Genomic DNA, 15,486 nt, shown 5'->3' with positions numbered 1-15,486 from the left:
GCAGAGAGAGAGAGAGAGGCAGAGAGAGAGAGTGAGGCAGAGTTAGAGAGAGGTAGAGAGAAAGAGTGAGGCAGAGAGAGAGAGAGAGGTAGAGAGAGAGAGAGAGGCAGAGAGAGAGAGAGAGAGAGAGAGAGAGAGAGAGAGAGAGAGAGAGAGAGAGAGAGAGAGAGAGAGAGAGAGAGAGAGGGAGGCAGAGAGAGAGAGTGAGGGAGGCAGAGAGAGAGAGGGAGGCAGAGAGAGAGAGAGATGTGTTAACTTCACTCACAGGGACAGCAGGCCAATGTTTGTTTAAGCCGCAGATATAGCTACAGTATAGAACAACTACATACATACAGCCCAGTCTACAGTACAAATGAAAAGGTAGGGTAAATAAATAGTAACACAGTCAGTAAGGAATGTATGAATTATATCGATCTCTACAGTGCCTTGCGAAAGTATTCGGCCCCCTTGAACTTTGCGACCTTTTGCCACATTTCAGGCTTCAAACATAAAGATATAAAACTGTATTGTTTTGTGAAGAATCAACAACAAGTGGGACACAATCATGAAGTGGAACGACATTTATTGGATATTTCAAACTTTTTTTAACAAAGCAAAAACTGAAAAATTGGGCGTGGAAAATGATTCAGCCCCCTTAAGTTAATACTTTGTAGCGCCACCTTTTGCTGCGATTACAGCTGTAAGTTGCTTGGGGTATGTCTCTATCAGTTTTGCACATCGAGAGACTGAATTTTTTTCCCATTCCTCCTTGCAAAACAGCTCGAGCTCAGTGAGGTTAGATGGAGAGCATTTGTGAACAGCAGTTCTCAGTTCTTTCCACAGATTCTCGATTGGATTCAGGTCTGGACTTTGACTTGGCCATTCTAACACCTGCATATGTTTATTTTTGAACCATTCCATTGTAGATTTTGCTTTATGTTTTGGATCATTGTCTTGTTGGAAGACAAATCTCCGTCCCAGTCTCAGGTCTTTTGCAGACTCCATCAGGTTTTCTCCCAGAATGGCCCTGTATTTGGCTCCATACATCTTCCCATCAATTTGAACCATCTTCCCTGTCCCTGCTGAAGAAAAGCAGGCCAAACCATGATACTGCCACCACCATGTTTGACAGTGGGGATGGTGTGTTCAGGGTGATGAGCTGTGTTGCTTTTATGCCAAACATCTGACCAGAGCACCTTCTTCCACATGTTTGGTGTGTCTCCCAGGTGGCTTGTGGAAAACTTTAAACAACACTTTTTATGGATATCTTTAAGAAATGGCTTTCTTCTTGCCACTCTTCCATAAAGGCCAGATTTGTGCAATATACCACTGATTGTTGTCCTATGGACAGACGAACCTCTGAGACTATCACAGTGCAGGTGCATTTATACGGATACTTGATTACACACAGGTGGATTGTATTTATCATCATTAGTCATTTAGGTCAACATTGGATCATTCAGAGATCCTCACTGAACTTCTGGAGAGAGGTTGCTGCACTGAAAGTAAAGTGGCTGAATAATTTTGCACGCCCAATTTTAAAAAAGTTTGAAAAATCCAATAAATGTCGTTCCACTTCATAATTGTGTTCCACTTGTTGTTGATTCTTCACAAAAAAAATACAGTTTTATATCTTTATTTTTGAAGCCTGAAATGTGGAAAAAGATCGCAAAGTTCAAGGGGGCCGAATACTTTCGCAAGGCACTGTATATGCCTGCATCCCAAATGGAATTTATTCCATATATAGTGCACTTCTCTGGGCTCTGGTAAAGAAGTAGTGCACTATTCAGTATAGGAAATAGGGTGCCATTTGGGTTGGAGGTAGACCCATTCTCTCCTTTATTTACTGACCCCCATTCATCCCCATTCTCCTCCCACTGTTTTCTCCTTCTGCAGACCTGTTAAATATTTCAGGCAGATCCATCGCTGGTAAACAGACAGTAAATAACTCTAGCTTATCCGGCATAGCCGGCGGCAGTGTCCCAAAACTGGCTTTCCATTTTTATGAGCCGGCCGCTTTGAAGGGAAATGTTTGACATGAAATATAGAAGACAGCAGTAATACACCTCACACCCTCCTCCCTGATAGCAGCCTCCCGACCTATCAAGAAGCCACTCCAGAACCAACCCTCCTCCCTGATAGCAGCCTCCCGACCTATCAAGAAGCCACTCCAGAACCAACCCTCCTCCCTGATAGCAGCCTCCCGACCTATCAAGAAGCCACTCCAGAACCAACCCTCCTCCTAGACAGTATCAGTCTTAAGAACCCACTCCAGCATAGCGTTGTTAGCGGATGCGGCAGACAGACGTGATGTGATGTGGAGTAGCTTCTGCAGTCCGCCTCTTCTTTATGGCCCCTGTCTTTCAGCAGACTAATAGATCGACAGACACTAAGCAGCCTGAGTTAATTCAGCTCTCCTCTCCTGTGTTCTTCTTCTTTATTACCGGTGAGGCTTTATCCATTTAAGTTGTCCAACAGTGTATAAATCAAATCCAATGTTATTTGTCACATGCGCCGAATACAACAGCAGTAGACCTTACGGTGAAATGCTTACTCACAAGCCCTTAACCATCAATGCTTTAAGAAGTTTAAAGAAAAATAAGTGTTAAGTAAAAAATGTAAAATATAACAAATGAAAAAAAAAATTAAAAAGCAGCAGTAAAATAACAATAGCAAGACTATATACAGGAGGTACCGGTACAGAGTCAATATGTGCAGAGGCTATATACAGGGGGTACCGGTACAGAGTCAATGTACAGAGGCTATATACAGAGGGTACCGGTACAGAGTCAATGTGGAGAGGCTATATACAGGAGGTACCGGTACAGAGTCAATGTGCAGAGGCTATATACAGGGGGTACCGGTACAGAGTCAATGTACAGAGGCTATATACAGGGGGTACCGGTACAGAGTCAATGTGCAGAGGCTATATACAGGGGGTACCGGTACAGAGTCAATGTGCAGAGGCTATATACAGGGGGTACCGGTACAGAGTCAATGTGCAGAGGCTACATACAGGGGGTACCGGTACAGAGTCAATGTGGAGGCTATATACAGGGGGTACCGGTACAGAGTCAATGTGCAGAGGCTATATACAGGGGGTACCGGTACAGAGTCAATGTGCAGAGGCTATATACAGGGGGTACCGGTACAGAGTCAATGTGGAGGCTATATACAGGGGGTACCGGTACAGAGTCAATGTGCAGAGGCTATATACAGGGGGTACCGGTACAGAGTCAATGTGCAGAGGCTATATACAGGGGGTACCGTTACAGAGTCAATGTGCAGAGGCTATATAGAGGGGGTACCGGTACAGAGTCAATGTGCAGAGGCTATATACAGGGGGTACCGGTACAGAGTCAATGTGCAGAGGCACTGGTTGTTGAGTTAATGGAGGTAATATGTTCATGTAGGTAGAGTTAAAGTCACTATACATAGATAATAAACAGAGAGTAGCAGCAACGTAAAAGCGGGGTCTGGGTAGCCCTTTGATTAGCTTTTCATGAGTCTTATGGCTTGGGGGTAGAAGCTGTTATTAAGAAGCATTTTGGACCTAGACTTGGCACTCCGGTACCGCTTGCCATGCAGTAGCAGAGAGAACAGTCTATGACTAGTGTAGCTGGAGTCTTTGACAATTGTTAGGGCCTTCCTCTGACGCCGCCTGGTTTAGAGGCCCTGGTTCGCAGGAAGCTTGGCTCCAGTGATGTACTGGGCCGTACGCACTACCCTCTGTAGTGCCTTACGGTCTGAGGCCAAGCAGTTGCCACACCAGGCAGGTAGGTTGTAGTAGTTCAGTGATATGATATGTGGAAGTGGTCTTAAGCCACATCAGACAAGCTATAATAGAGAACAACTGTCCATCACAGATATGCATATCAAATGGAATGTTGTATTGTATTATGTACCCTGCCTACCTTATCAGTGTCATTCCTTTTCTCAATCAAATGGAATGTTGTATTGTATTATGTACCCTGCCTACCTTATCAGTGTCATTCCTTTTCTCAATCAAATGGAATGTTGTATTGTATTATGTACCCTGCCTACCTTATCAGTGTCATTCCTTTTCTCAATCAAATGGAATGTTGTATTGTATTATGTACCCTGCCTACCTTATCAGTGTCATTCCTTTTCTCAATCAAATGGAATGTTGTATTGTATTATGTACCCTGCCTACCTTATCAGTGTCATTCCTTTTCTCAATCAAATGGAATGTTGTATTGTATTATCTACCCTGCCTACCTTATCAGTGTCATTCCTTTTCTCAATCAAATGGAATGTTGTATTGTATTATCTACCCTGCCTACCTTATCAGTGTCATTCCTTTTCTCAATCAAATGGAATGTTGTATTGTATTATCTACCCTGCCTACCTTATCAGTGTCATTCCTTTTCTCAATCAAATGGAATGTTGTATTGTATTATGTACCCTGCCTACCTTATCAGTGTCATTCCTTTTCTCAATCAAATGGAATGTTGTATTGTATTATCTACCCTGCCTACCTTATCAGTGTCATTCCTTTTCTCAATCAAATGGAATGTTGTATTGTATTATCTACCCTGCCTACCTTATCAGTGTCATTCCTTTTCTCAATCAAATGGAATGTTGTATTGTATTATGTACCCTGCCTACCTTATCAGTGTCATTCCTTTTCTCAATCTTTCTTAAGTCTATTAGGCAACATGCAAGGCATGAACTATACATTCAAGCGCAATATGTTTCTAGACGAGTAGAAGAGTAAATGACATCAATCTGATTTTCTTTTTCAGCTGAAGTTGATGACATGAAGATTTGCTACGTGCTAAGAGATGGTCACAATGCTACGAGCGACATCTTCTTTTTCTCCATTGAGGACAATGGTAGGTCATTCTATAAATGTTTTACTGATGGTGCTTGTTTACATCAAATAATACCACATCTAACTATTTTAATTGTTGAGTGGCTTTTTTTGAGCCAACATTGTGGATGGAGGATTTTCCAGTTGTAGCCTTAATCTTTTCAGTGAAGGAGAAAATCTAAGCTGCAGTAGATGAGTGCATTGGCATGAATGAGGCTCTAGATAGTGGTATAGAACCGAGCAGCAGGTAATCCCTTTAAACTACAACAGCAGTATATAAAACAATGTTGACGTCCCCCCCCGCTTGAAGTTCTGTTTGAGTGAGGCCAGAAATCTGTTTAAAACATGTCGACAACAATTTCTTGAAGGCAGGAACTGTTCTTTGAGGCAGGAAGGAATCTTCAGTTGTTCCAGCAGCTTGTTGGGGCATGATTTTATCACGTTTAGCATGTAGGCCTACAGCACTGTGTGGTTTCTCTAAGGGGGATGTGGAAGCAGGCTGGAATTGTATACGTACAGTATGTTGGATAATTATGTAGCACAAGTCCAGTTCACAGGACACCTGTTGAACACCTCTCAGCAATGTAATAAAAGTAACATTCATTGGGCCACTTGAATTAGCCGAAAAATAATCTCACCTTGAGCTCGGTCTGCGATGAGAGGCATTGTCTGCGATGAGAGATAGTGGTTACGTCCCAAATTGCACCTTATTCCCCACATAGGGCACTACTTTTGGCCCTGGTGAAAAGTACTATATAGAGAATAGGGTGCCGTGTGAGGCGGTGTAAATGGTGTTGGATGCGGCTGGTGCTTCGTGATTAGTTTAAGTAGAGTGGCTGACAGTGTGTTCTTTCTTCTGCTCTTCTACGGCCGTGACGGTCTGATGGAATACAAAGAGGACCTCAGACAAGGGCCTCTTTTCCCACAGGCTCTTCTCTGGGCCTCTAAACACCTCCTGTACACCCCCCCCCCCAACCCCACCCACCCTTACCCTCGACCTGGGAGTAATCAGGGGGTTCAGTGAGGCTCAGTGAGGTAATACACAGGTTATTACATCAGGGGGGTCAGTGAGGTAATACACAGGCTATTACATCAGGGGGTCAGTGAGGTAATACACAGGCTATTACATCAGGGGGTCAGTGAGGTAATACACAGGCTATTACATCAGGGGGTCAGTGAGGTAATACACAGGTTATTACATCAGGGGTTCAGTGAGGTAATACATTGATCATTACATCAGGGGTTCAGTGAGGTAATACACAGGCTATTACATCAGGGGGTCAGTGAGGTAATACACAGGCTATTACATCAGGGGGTCAGTGAGGTAATACACAGGCTATTACATCAGGGGGTTCAGTGAGGTAATACACAGGTTATTACATCAGGGGGTTCAGTGAGGTAATACACAGGCTATTACATCAGGGGGTTCAGTGAGGTAATACATTGATCATTACATCAGGGGGTTCAGTGAGGTAATACACAGGTTATTACATCAGGGGGGTCAGTGAGGTAATACACAGGCTGTTACATCAGGGGGTTCAGTGAGGTAATACACAGGTTATTACATTAGGGCGTTCAGTGAGGTAATACACAGGCTATTACATCAGGGGGTTCAGTGAGGTAATACACAGGTTATTACATCAGGGGGTTCAGTGAGGTAATACACAGGTTATTACATTAGGGGGTTTAGTGAGGTAATACACAGGTTATTACATCAGAGGGGTCATTGAGGTAATACACAGGCTATTCCATCAGAGGGGTCAGTGAGGTAATACACAGGCTATTCCATCAGAGGGGTCAGTGAGGTAATACACAGGCTATTACATCAGGGGGTTCAGTGAGGTAATACACAGGCTATTACATCAGGGGGTTCAGTGAGGTAATACACAGGTTATTACATCAGGGGGTTCAGTGAGGTAATACACAGGCTATTACATCAGGGGGGTCAGTGAGGTAATACACAGGTTATTACATCAGGGGGTTCAGTGAGGTAATACACAGGCTATTACATCAGGGGGTTCAGTGAGGTAATACACAGGCTATTACATCAGGGGGTTCAGTGAGATAATACACAGGTCATTACAGCAATCTGTTACTCTGTGTGTGGCTGCATGAGGCGCTTATGGGGGTGTTAACTGGTGACAGTCATTCAATCTTCTCTTTGATAAAACCTGCTAGGCATCGCAAAATGTCACCCCATTCCCTATAAAGTGCAATACGTTTTAGGTTTTATCATAGAGAAGATTGAATGGCTTTTTATCATGCTGGTGAAAGTCAAGCCGATTCAGAGTCCTTCCCGTCGCTGTGGAGTCAAGTTCAGTCAATACCTGTATTATCATCTCAGTTGACTTAATGTCAGTTGATCTAGATCTCTCAGTGGATCTACCTCTCTCTTTCTCTTCTCTATCAAATCAAACTTTATTTGTCACGTACGCCGAATACAACAAGTGTAGACTTTACTGTGAAATGCTTACTTACAAACCCTTAACCAACAGTGCAGTTCAAGAGGAGTTAAGAAAATATTTACTAAGTAGACTAAAATAAAAAGTAATAATACAAAGTAACACAATAAGAATAACAATAATGGGGCTTTATACAAGGGGCACCGGTACCGAGTCAGTGTGGAGGCTATATACAGGGGGTACCGGTACCGAGTCAGTGTGGAGGCTATATACAAGGGCACCGGTACCGAGTCAGTGTGGAGGCTATATACAAGGGGCACCGGTACCGAGTCAGTGTGGAGGCTATATACAAGGGGCACCGGGAGTCAGTGTGGAGGCTATATACAAGGGGCACCGGTACCGAGTCAGTGTGGAGGCTATATACAAGGGGCACCGGTACCGAGTCAGTGTGGAGGCTATATACAAGGGGCACCGGTACCGAGTCAGTGTGGAGGCTATATACAAGGGGCACCGGTACCGAGTCAGTGTGGAGGCTATATACAAGGGGCACCGGTACCGAGTCAGTGTGGAGGCTATATACAAGGGGCACCGGTACCGAGTCAGTGTGGAGGCTATATACAGGGGGCACCGGTACCGAGTCAGTGTGGAGGCTATATACAGGGGGTACCGGTACCGAGTCAGTGTGGAGGCTATATACAAGGGGCACCGGTACCGAGTCAGTGTGGAGGCTATATACAAGGGGCACCGGTACCGAGTCAGTGTGGAGGCTATATACAAGGGGCACCGGTACCGAGTCAGTGTGGAGGCTATATACAAGGGGCACCGGTACCGAGTCAGTGTGGAGGCTATATACAAGGGGCACCGGTACCGAGTCAGTGTGGAGGCTATATACAAGGGGCACCGGTACCGAGTCAGTGTGGAGGCTATATACAAGGGGCACCGGTACCGAGTCAGTGTGGAGGCTATATACAAGGGGCACCGGTACCGAGTCAGTGTGGAGGCTATATACAAGGGGCACCGGTACCGAGTCAGTGTGGAGGCTATATACAAGGGCACCGGTACCGAGTCAGTGTGGAGGCTATATACAAGGGGCACCGGTACCGAGTCAGTGTGGAGGCTATATACAAGGGGTGTGGAGGCACAAGGGGCACGGTACCGAGTCAGTGTGGAGGCTATATACAAGGGGCACCGGTACCGAGTCAGTGTGGAGGCTATATACAAGGGGCACCGGTACCGAGTCAGTGTGGAGGCTATATACAAGGGGCACCGGTACCGAGTCAGTGTGGAGGCTATATACAAGGGGCACCGGTACCGAGTCAGTGTGGAGGCTATATACAAGGGGCACCGGTACCGAGTCAGTGTGGAGGCTATATACAAGGGGCACCGGTACCGAGTCAGTGTGGAGGCTATATACAAGGGGCACCGGTACCGAGTCAGTGTGGAGGCTATATACAAGGGGCACCGGTACCGAGTCAGTGTGGAGGCTATATACAAGGGGCACCGGTACCGAGTCAGTGTGGAGGCTATATACAAGGGGCACCGGTACCGAGTCAGTGTGGAGGCTATATACAAGGGGCACCGGTACCGAGTCAGTGTGGAGGCTATATACAAGGGGCACCGGTACCGAGTCAGTGTGGAGGCTATATACAAGGGGCACCGGTACCGAGTCAGTGTGGAGGCTATATACAAGGGGCACCGGTACCGAGTCAGTGTGGAGGCTATATACAAGGGGCACCGGTACCGAGTCAGTGTGGAGGCTATATACAAGGGGCACCGGTACCGAGTCAGTGTGGAGGCTATATACAAGGGGCACCGGTACCGAGTCAGTGTGGAGGCTATATACAAGGGGCACCGGTACCGAGTCAGTGTGGAGGCTATATACAAGGGGCACCGGTACCGAGTCAGTGTGGAGGCTATATACAAGGGGCACCGGTACCGAGTCAGTGTGGAGGCTATATACAAGGGGCACCGTCAGTCAGTGTGGAGGCTATATACAAGGGGCACCGGTACCGAGTCAGTGTGGAGGCTATATACAAGGGGCACCGTACCGAGTCAGTGTGGAGGCTATATACAAGGGGCACCGGTACCGAGTCAGTGTGGAGGCTATATACAAGGGGCACCGGTACCGAGTCAGTGTGGAGGCTATATACAAGGGGCACCGGTACCGAGTCAGTGTGGAGGCTATATACAGGGGGCACCGGTACCGAGTCAGTGTGGAGGCTATATACAGGGGCACCGGTACCGAGTCAGTGTGGAGGCTATATACAAGGGGCACCGGTACCGAGTCAGTGTGGAGGCTATATACAAGGGGCACCGGTACCGAGTCAGTGTGGAGGCTATATACAAGGGGCACCGGTACCGAGTCAGTGTGGAGGCTATATACAAGGGGCACCGGTACCGAGTCAGTGTGGAGGCTATATACAAGGGGCACCGGTACCGAGTCAGTGTGGAGGCTATATACAAGGGGCACCGGTCCGAGTCAGTGTGGAGGCTATATACAAGGGGCACCGGTACCGAGTCAGTGTGGAGGCTATATACAAGGGGCACCGGTACAGAGTCAGTGTGGAGGCTATATACAAGGGGCACCGGTACCGAGTCAGTGTGGAGGCTATATACAGGGGGCACCGGTACCGAGTCAGTGTGGAGGCTATATACAGGGGGCACCGGTACCGAGTCAGTGTGGAGGCTATATACAAGGGGCACCGGTACCGAGTCAGTGTGGAGGCTATATACAGGGGCACCGGTACCGAGTCAGTGTGGAGGCTATATACAAGGGGCAGTGTGGAGTGTGGAGGCTATATACAAGGGGCACCGGTACCGAGTCAGTGTGGAGGCTATATACAAGGGGCACCGGTACCGAGTCAGTGTGGAGGCTATATACAAGGGGCACCGGTACCGAGTCAGTGTGGAGGCTATATACAAGGGGCACCGGTACCGAGTCAGTGTGGAGGCTATATACAAGGGGCACCGGTACCGAGTCAGTGTGGAGGCTATATACAAGGGGCACCGGTACCGAGTCAGTGTGCGGGGGTACAGATTAGTTGAGGTAACTTGTACATGTAGGAAGGCGTGAAGTGACTGCACATAGATAATAAACAGCGAGTAGCAGCAGTGTACAAAGGGGGGGGGGGTGTCAATGTGAATTGTCCAGTGTCGATTTTAGGAATTGTTCAGCAGTCTTATGGCTTGGGAGTAGAATCTGTTGAGGAGCCTTTTGGTCCTAGATGGTACCGCTTACCCGTGCGGTGGCAGAGAAAACAGTCTCTGACTTGGGTGACTGGAGTCTCTGACAATTTTATGGGCTTTCCTTTGACACCGCTTAGTATATAGGTCTTGGATGGCAGGAAGCTTGGCGTCAGTGATGTACTGGTTTGGTCGCACTACCCTCTGTAGCGCGTAATGGTCGGATGCCGAGCAGTTGCCATACCAGGCGGTGATGCAAACGGTCAGGATGCTCGCGATAGTGCAGCTGTAGGACCTTTTAAGGATCTGGGGACCCATGCCAAATCTTTTCAGTCTCCTGAAGGGGGAAAGGTTTTGTCGTGCCCTCTTCACAACTGTCTTGGTATGTTTGGACCATGATAGTTCGTTGGTGATGTGGACACCAAGGAAGTTTAAACTCTCGACGCACTCCACTACAGCCCCGTCGATGTTAATGGGGGCCTGTTCGGACCGCCTTTTCCTGTAGTCCCACGATCAACTCCTTTGTCTTGCTCACATTGAGGGAGAGGTTGTTGTCCTGACGCCACACTGCCAGTTCTCTGACCTCCTCCCTATAGGCCTTTTCATTGTTGTCGGTGATCAGGCCTACCACTGTTGTATCGTCAGCAAACTTAATTAATGATGTTGTTGGAGTCGTGTTTGGCCATACAGTCGTGGGTGAACAGGGAATACAGGAGGGGACTAAGTTCACACCCCTGAGGGGCCCCGTGTTAAGGATTGGAGTGGCAGACGTGTTGTTGCCTACTCTTACCACCTGAGGGTGGCCCGTCAGGAAGTCCAGAATCCAGTTGCAGAGGGAGGTGTTTAGTCCCAGAGTCCTTAGCTTAGTGATGAGCTTCATGTGCACTATGGTGTTGAACACTAAGCTGTAGTCAATGAACAGCATTCTCACATAGGTGTTCCTTTTGTCCAGGTGAGAAAGGGCAGTGTGGAGTGCGATTGAGATTGCGTCATCTGTGGATCTGTTGGGGCAGTATGTGAATTGGAGTGGGTCTAGGGTGTCCGGGAGGATGCTGTTGATGTGAGCCATGACCAGCCTTTCGAAGCACTTTATGGCTACCGATGTGAGTGCCACGGGGCGGTAATCATTTAGGCAGGTTACCTTCGCTTCCTTGGGCATAGGGACTATGATGGTCTGCTTGAAACATGTAGGTATTACAGACTCGGTCAGGGAGAAGTTGTCAGTGAAGATATTCCAGTCTGTCGTAGCAAAACAGTCCTGTAGTGTAGCATCCGTGTCATCTGACAACTTCCATATTGAGCGAGTCACTGGTTCTTCCTGCTTTAGTTTTTGCTTGTAAGCAGGAATCAGGAGGATAGAATTATGGTCAGATTTGCCAAATGGAGGGTAGGGAGAGAGCTTTGTATGCATCTCTGTGTGTGGAGTAAAGGTGGTCTAGGATTTTTCTTTCTCTGGTAAAAATTTGGTAAAACTGATTTAAGTTTGCCTCCATTAAAGTCCCCGGCCACTAAGAGCGCCACTTCTGGGTGAGCATTTTCTTCTTTGCTTATGGCCTCATAGAGTTGGTTGAGAGCGGTCTTTGTGGCAGCAAAGGTGTTGGTAAATATATAGATATATAGATAATATAGATTAGAACTCTCTTGGTAGATAGTGTGGTCTACAGCTTATCATAAGGTACTCTATCTCAGGCGAGCAATACCTCGAGACTTCTTTAATATTAGACATTTTTTTTTTTTTTTTTTTTTTTAGACATCACAGAACACACCAGCTGTTATTGACAAATAGACACACACCTCCACCCCTCGTCTTACCAGAGGTAACGTCTCTGTTCTGCCGGTGCATGGAAAATATCTCTTGCTCTATATTATCCGTATCGTCGTTCAGACACATCTCGGTGAAACATAAGAAGTTACAGTTTTTGATGACCTATGATTAAGATTACCCTAGCAACAGGACATCAATTTTATTTTCCAATGATTGCACGTTAGCAAGAGGAATGGATGGCAATGGGAGTTTACTCGCTCGCCTACGGATTCTCAGAAGGCTGCCCGATCTGCGGCCCATTTTCCTCCGTATTTTCTTCACGCCAGTGGCATGGATATGGGCCTTCTCTTGCTCCCATTTTCTCTCTCTCTCTCTCTCTCTCTCTCTCTCTCTCTCTCTCTCTCTCTCTCTCTCTCTCTCTCTCTCTCTCTCCCTCTCTCCCTCTCTCCCTCCCTTTCTCTCTCTCTCCCTCTCTCCCTCTCTCCCTCTCTCTCTCTCTCTCTCTCTCTCTCTCTCTCTCTCTCTCTCTCTCTCTCTCTCTCTCTCTCTCTCTCTCTCTCTCTCTCTCTCTCTCTCTCTCTCTCTCTCTCTCTCTCTCTCTCTCTCTCTCTCTCCCTCTCTCTCTCTCCCTCTCTCTCTTTATCTCTCGTTCTCTATCTCGTCTTATAAACCATGAACAATTTTCTCTATTCCCCTCTAAACACTGCAAGAGTTTCTCTGTCAGCTCCTTGTCTTTCAGACTCATTCATTAGCTGAGCTTGTTTCATCAGTCATTTGGCAGTCAGACAGGCACCAACAAGGAGTAGGTGAATGTCAAATGCAGTCAATAATTGTTCACTTGCTGCTTATCTTTCATGAGTGGTTTTAGTAATGATCTGAGCAGTGCTGGAGGCTGCCTCCCCTGTGTGTGTGTTTGTGTTTGTTTGTGTGTGTGTTTGTGTGTTACTGCTTTCACAGCCAACGTAAACCTCCACAGAAAGCATGCAGCAGCTGAAGCCCACTCACACACAGAACTCATTACAAGGCATTAGTGCTCTCATTTGCTTCACGTCGATTCCTTTCTCCCCTCTGTGGTAGAATGTTTGTGAAATTCCGAGCTTTCCATAATGCTGTATTACAAGACTGATGCTAGTTCTTGTTTGCATGAAGCCACAGGGCTATTCATCGTGGTAAAGTTGAAGTCTTCAGTTCCATAAATTAATGCATTCAATTGATAAATGATGCCACTTTATGCTGGGAGTTGACTACATATTTTACCTGGCAGATATGAGCTGACAATTGATGAGTTGTGTGATATATATAATGTACAGGGAGTTCTTGTCAGATGCATGCCAAGGTATGCTGGCACTATGAAGTTAATTCTATCCAGTGGGGAGAGTATGTGTGTGTGTGTGTGTGTGTGTGTGTGTGTGTGTGTGTGTGTGTGTGTGTGTGTGTGTGTGTGTGTGTGTGTGTGTGTGTGTGTGTGTGTGTGTGTGTGTGTGTGTGTGTGTGTGTGTGTGTGTGTGTGTGTGTGTGCGTGCATGTATGTGCGTGGACTAGCCTATTTGTGTGTACAGTATATGTCAAATATATATAATATATATTATATATATATAATTTTATTTGTCACATACACATGGTTAGCAGATGTTAATGCGAGTGTAGCGAAATGCTTGTGCTTCTCGTTCCGACAATGCAGTAATTACCAACGAGTAATCTAACCTAACAATTTCACAACAACTTCCTCATACACACAAGTGTAAAGGGATGGAGAATATGTACATAAAGATATATGAATGAGTGATGGTACAGAAAGGCATAGGCAAGATGCAGTAGATGGTATAGAGTACAGTATATACATATGAGATGAGTAATGTAGGGTATGTAAACATATAAAAGTGGCATTGTTTAAAGTGGCTAGTGATACATGTATTACATCAAGATGGCAAGATGCAGTGTGTCTGTGTTTATCCAGGTAAGGTTGTACTTGTAAAGCTGCTCATAACCTTTGTACCGGTTAGAATTGGGTCGCTGCCATATGCCGTCCCTGCTGAGTGATTGATGTCATCCTGAAAGGGGATGAACACTGCCCAACTTGCAGGGGAGATTTTGTGGGATTGGGGCTTTAGATGGTTGTTTTACCTAACTTAGTTGACTGTTAGTCACTGCTAAATGCACAAAAGGTGAATGTAAATATCACCCAGCTGAAATGCGTTATAAGGTTGTATAAACCTTGGTCTTGATAAAGATAATAACATATCGTTACTATTACCTCTTTTACCTCTTTTACATTGATAAACTTCTGCATGTGTGTGTCTGTGTGCGTTTGTATGTATCTGTGTGTGTTTGTCAGAGAGACTGTGTGGATAATCTATTGGTGTTCTTAACCCCATTGACAAGAACAAACCTCAGAGGTTTACAAACACATCCTTCACCTCGTTGCTGTGCTTGACGTATAATTGAAACATAATGAATAGAATAGGAGCTTAACCATTCATTGTCTGAACTTTCCATCTGAAAACCTTTCCTTTAGTATTATGAAATAAAGGAAGCACAGAGCGTCTTTGGTCTTGTTTCTGCAGTGGCTGAACCCTGAGCTAAAAGAGGTGACAGAGGTCACAGCCACCGAGGTGTCAGGCTTGTCAAGGTTTTGAATAATCACTGATGGTTCAAGTGACACACATTTGTTTGTGGCTTTGTGTTTTTTTCTGTTTGGAGAAACTTCTCAGCTGTTTTCCTCTCCTCTCAAAGACATGCATGCGCGGCGCGCGCACGCACACACACACGCACACACACGCACACACACACGCACACACACACACACACACACACACACACACACACACACACACACACACACACACACACACACACACACACACACACACACACACACACACACACACACACACACACACACACACACACACACACACAGCGAGAGAGAGATGATGCCCAGCAAAAGGAAACTACTTTTAATTACTTGTGAAGTATCAGAACTGTTTTTAGACCAGGACATGACGGGGGTAGAGAGGGGGATGAGCACCTGTCATGTTTAAGCCGGTTAATTGTTGTGTTTTGGAGTTCCTTCACCTCTTCATCTGTCAGGGCATTCAGGTGGGCTTACCTGAGCACACAGACACACAGGCCCTGGCAGCATCTCTCATTCCCAGACAGGAGGGTTTGTGGAACTGAACTGAACTGGCTCCCTGTTTGTCCCTGTCTGTCCCAGACACACACCCTGCCCTGACTTTTGTTTTTCTTTCTTTATTATTTTTTTCTTTCTATCTCTTTCCCCCCCTCTTCAGAGCATCCTTTCCCCCCCTCTCTTCATAGCATAC

General features: G+C 46.2%; 1 protein-coding gene across 1 annotated transcript in view; it reads left to right on the top strand.

Moving 5' to 3' along the window:
- The window catches only part of LOC123992820 (FRAS1-related extracellular matrix protein 2-like), a 133,604-nt gene that overhangs the window by 6,082 nt on the left and 112,036 nt on the right, over positions 1–15,486 (top strand). The window contains exon 4 of the mRNA XM_046294361.1: positions 4,746–4,835. Within this exon, the coding sequence (XP_046150317.1) occupies positions 4,746–4,835 (90 nt within the window). The remainder of the gene's footprint in view (positions 1–4,745; positions 4,836–15,486) is intronic.

This window comes from Oncorhynchus gorbuscha, linkage group LG13, assembly GCF_021184085.1.
Source record: "Oncorhynchus gorbuscha isolate QuinsamMale2020 ecotype Even-year linkage group LG13, OgorEven_v1.0, whole genome shotgun sequence".
NCBI classification, from domain to species: domain Eukaryota; kingdom Metazoa; phylum Chordata; class Actinopteri; order Salmoniformes; family Salmonidae; genus Oncorhynchus; species Oncorhynchus gorbuscha.
This window is presented reverse-complemented; position numbering and strand designations above follow the sequence as displayed.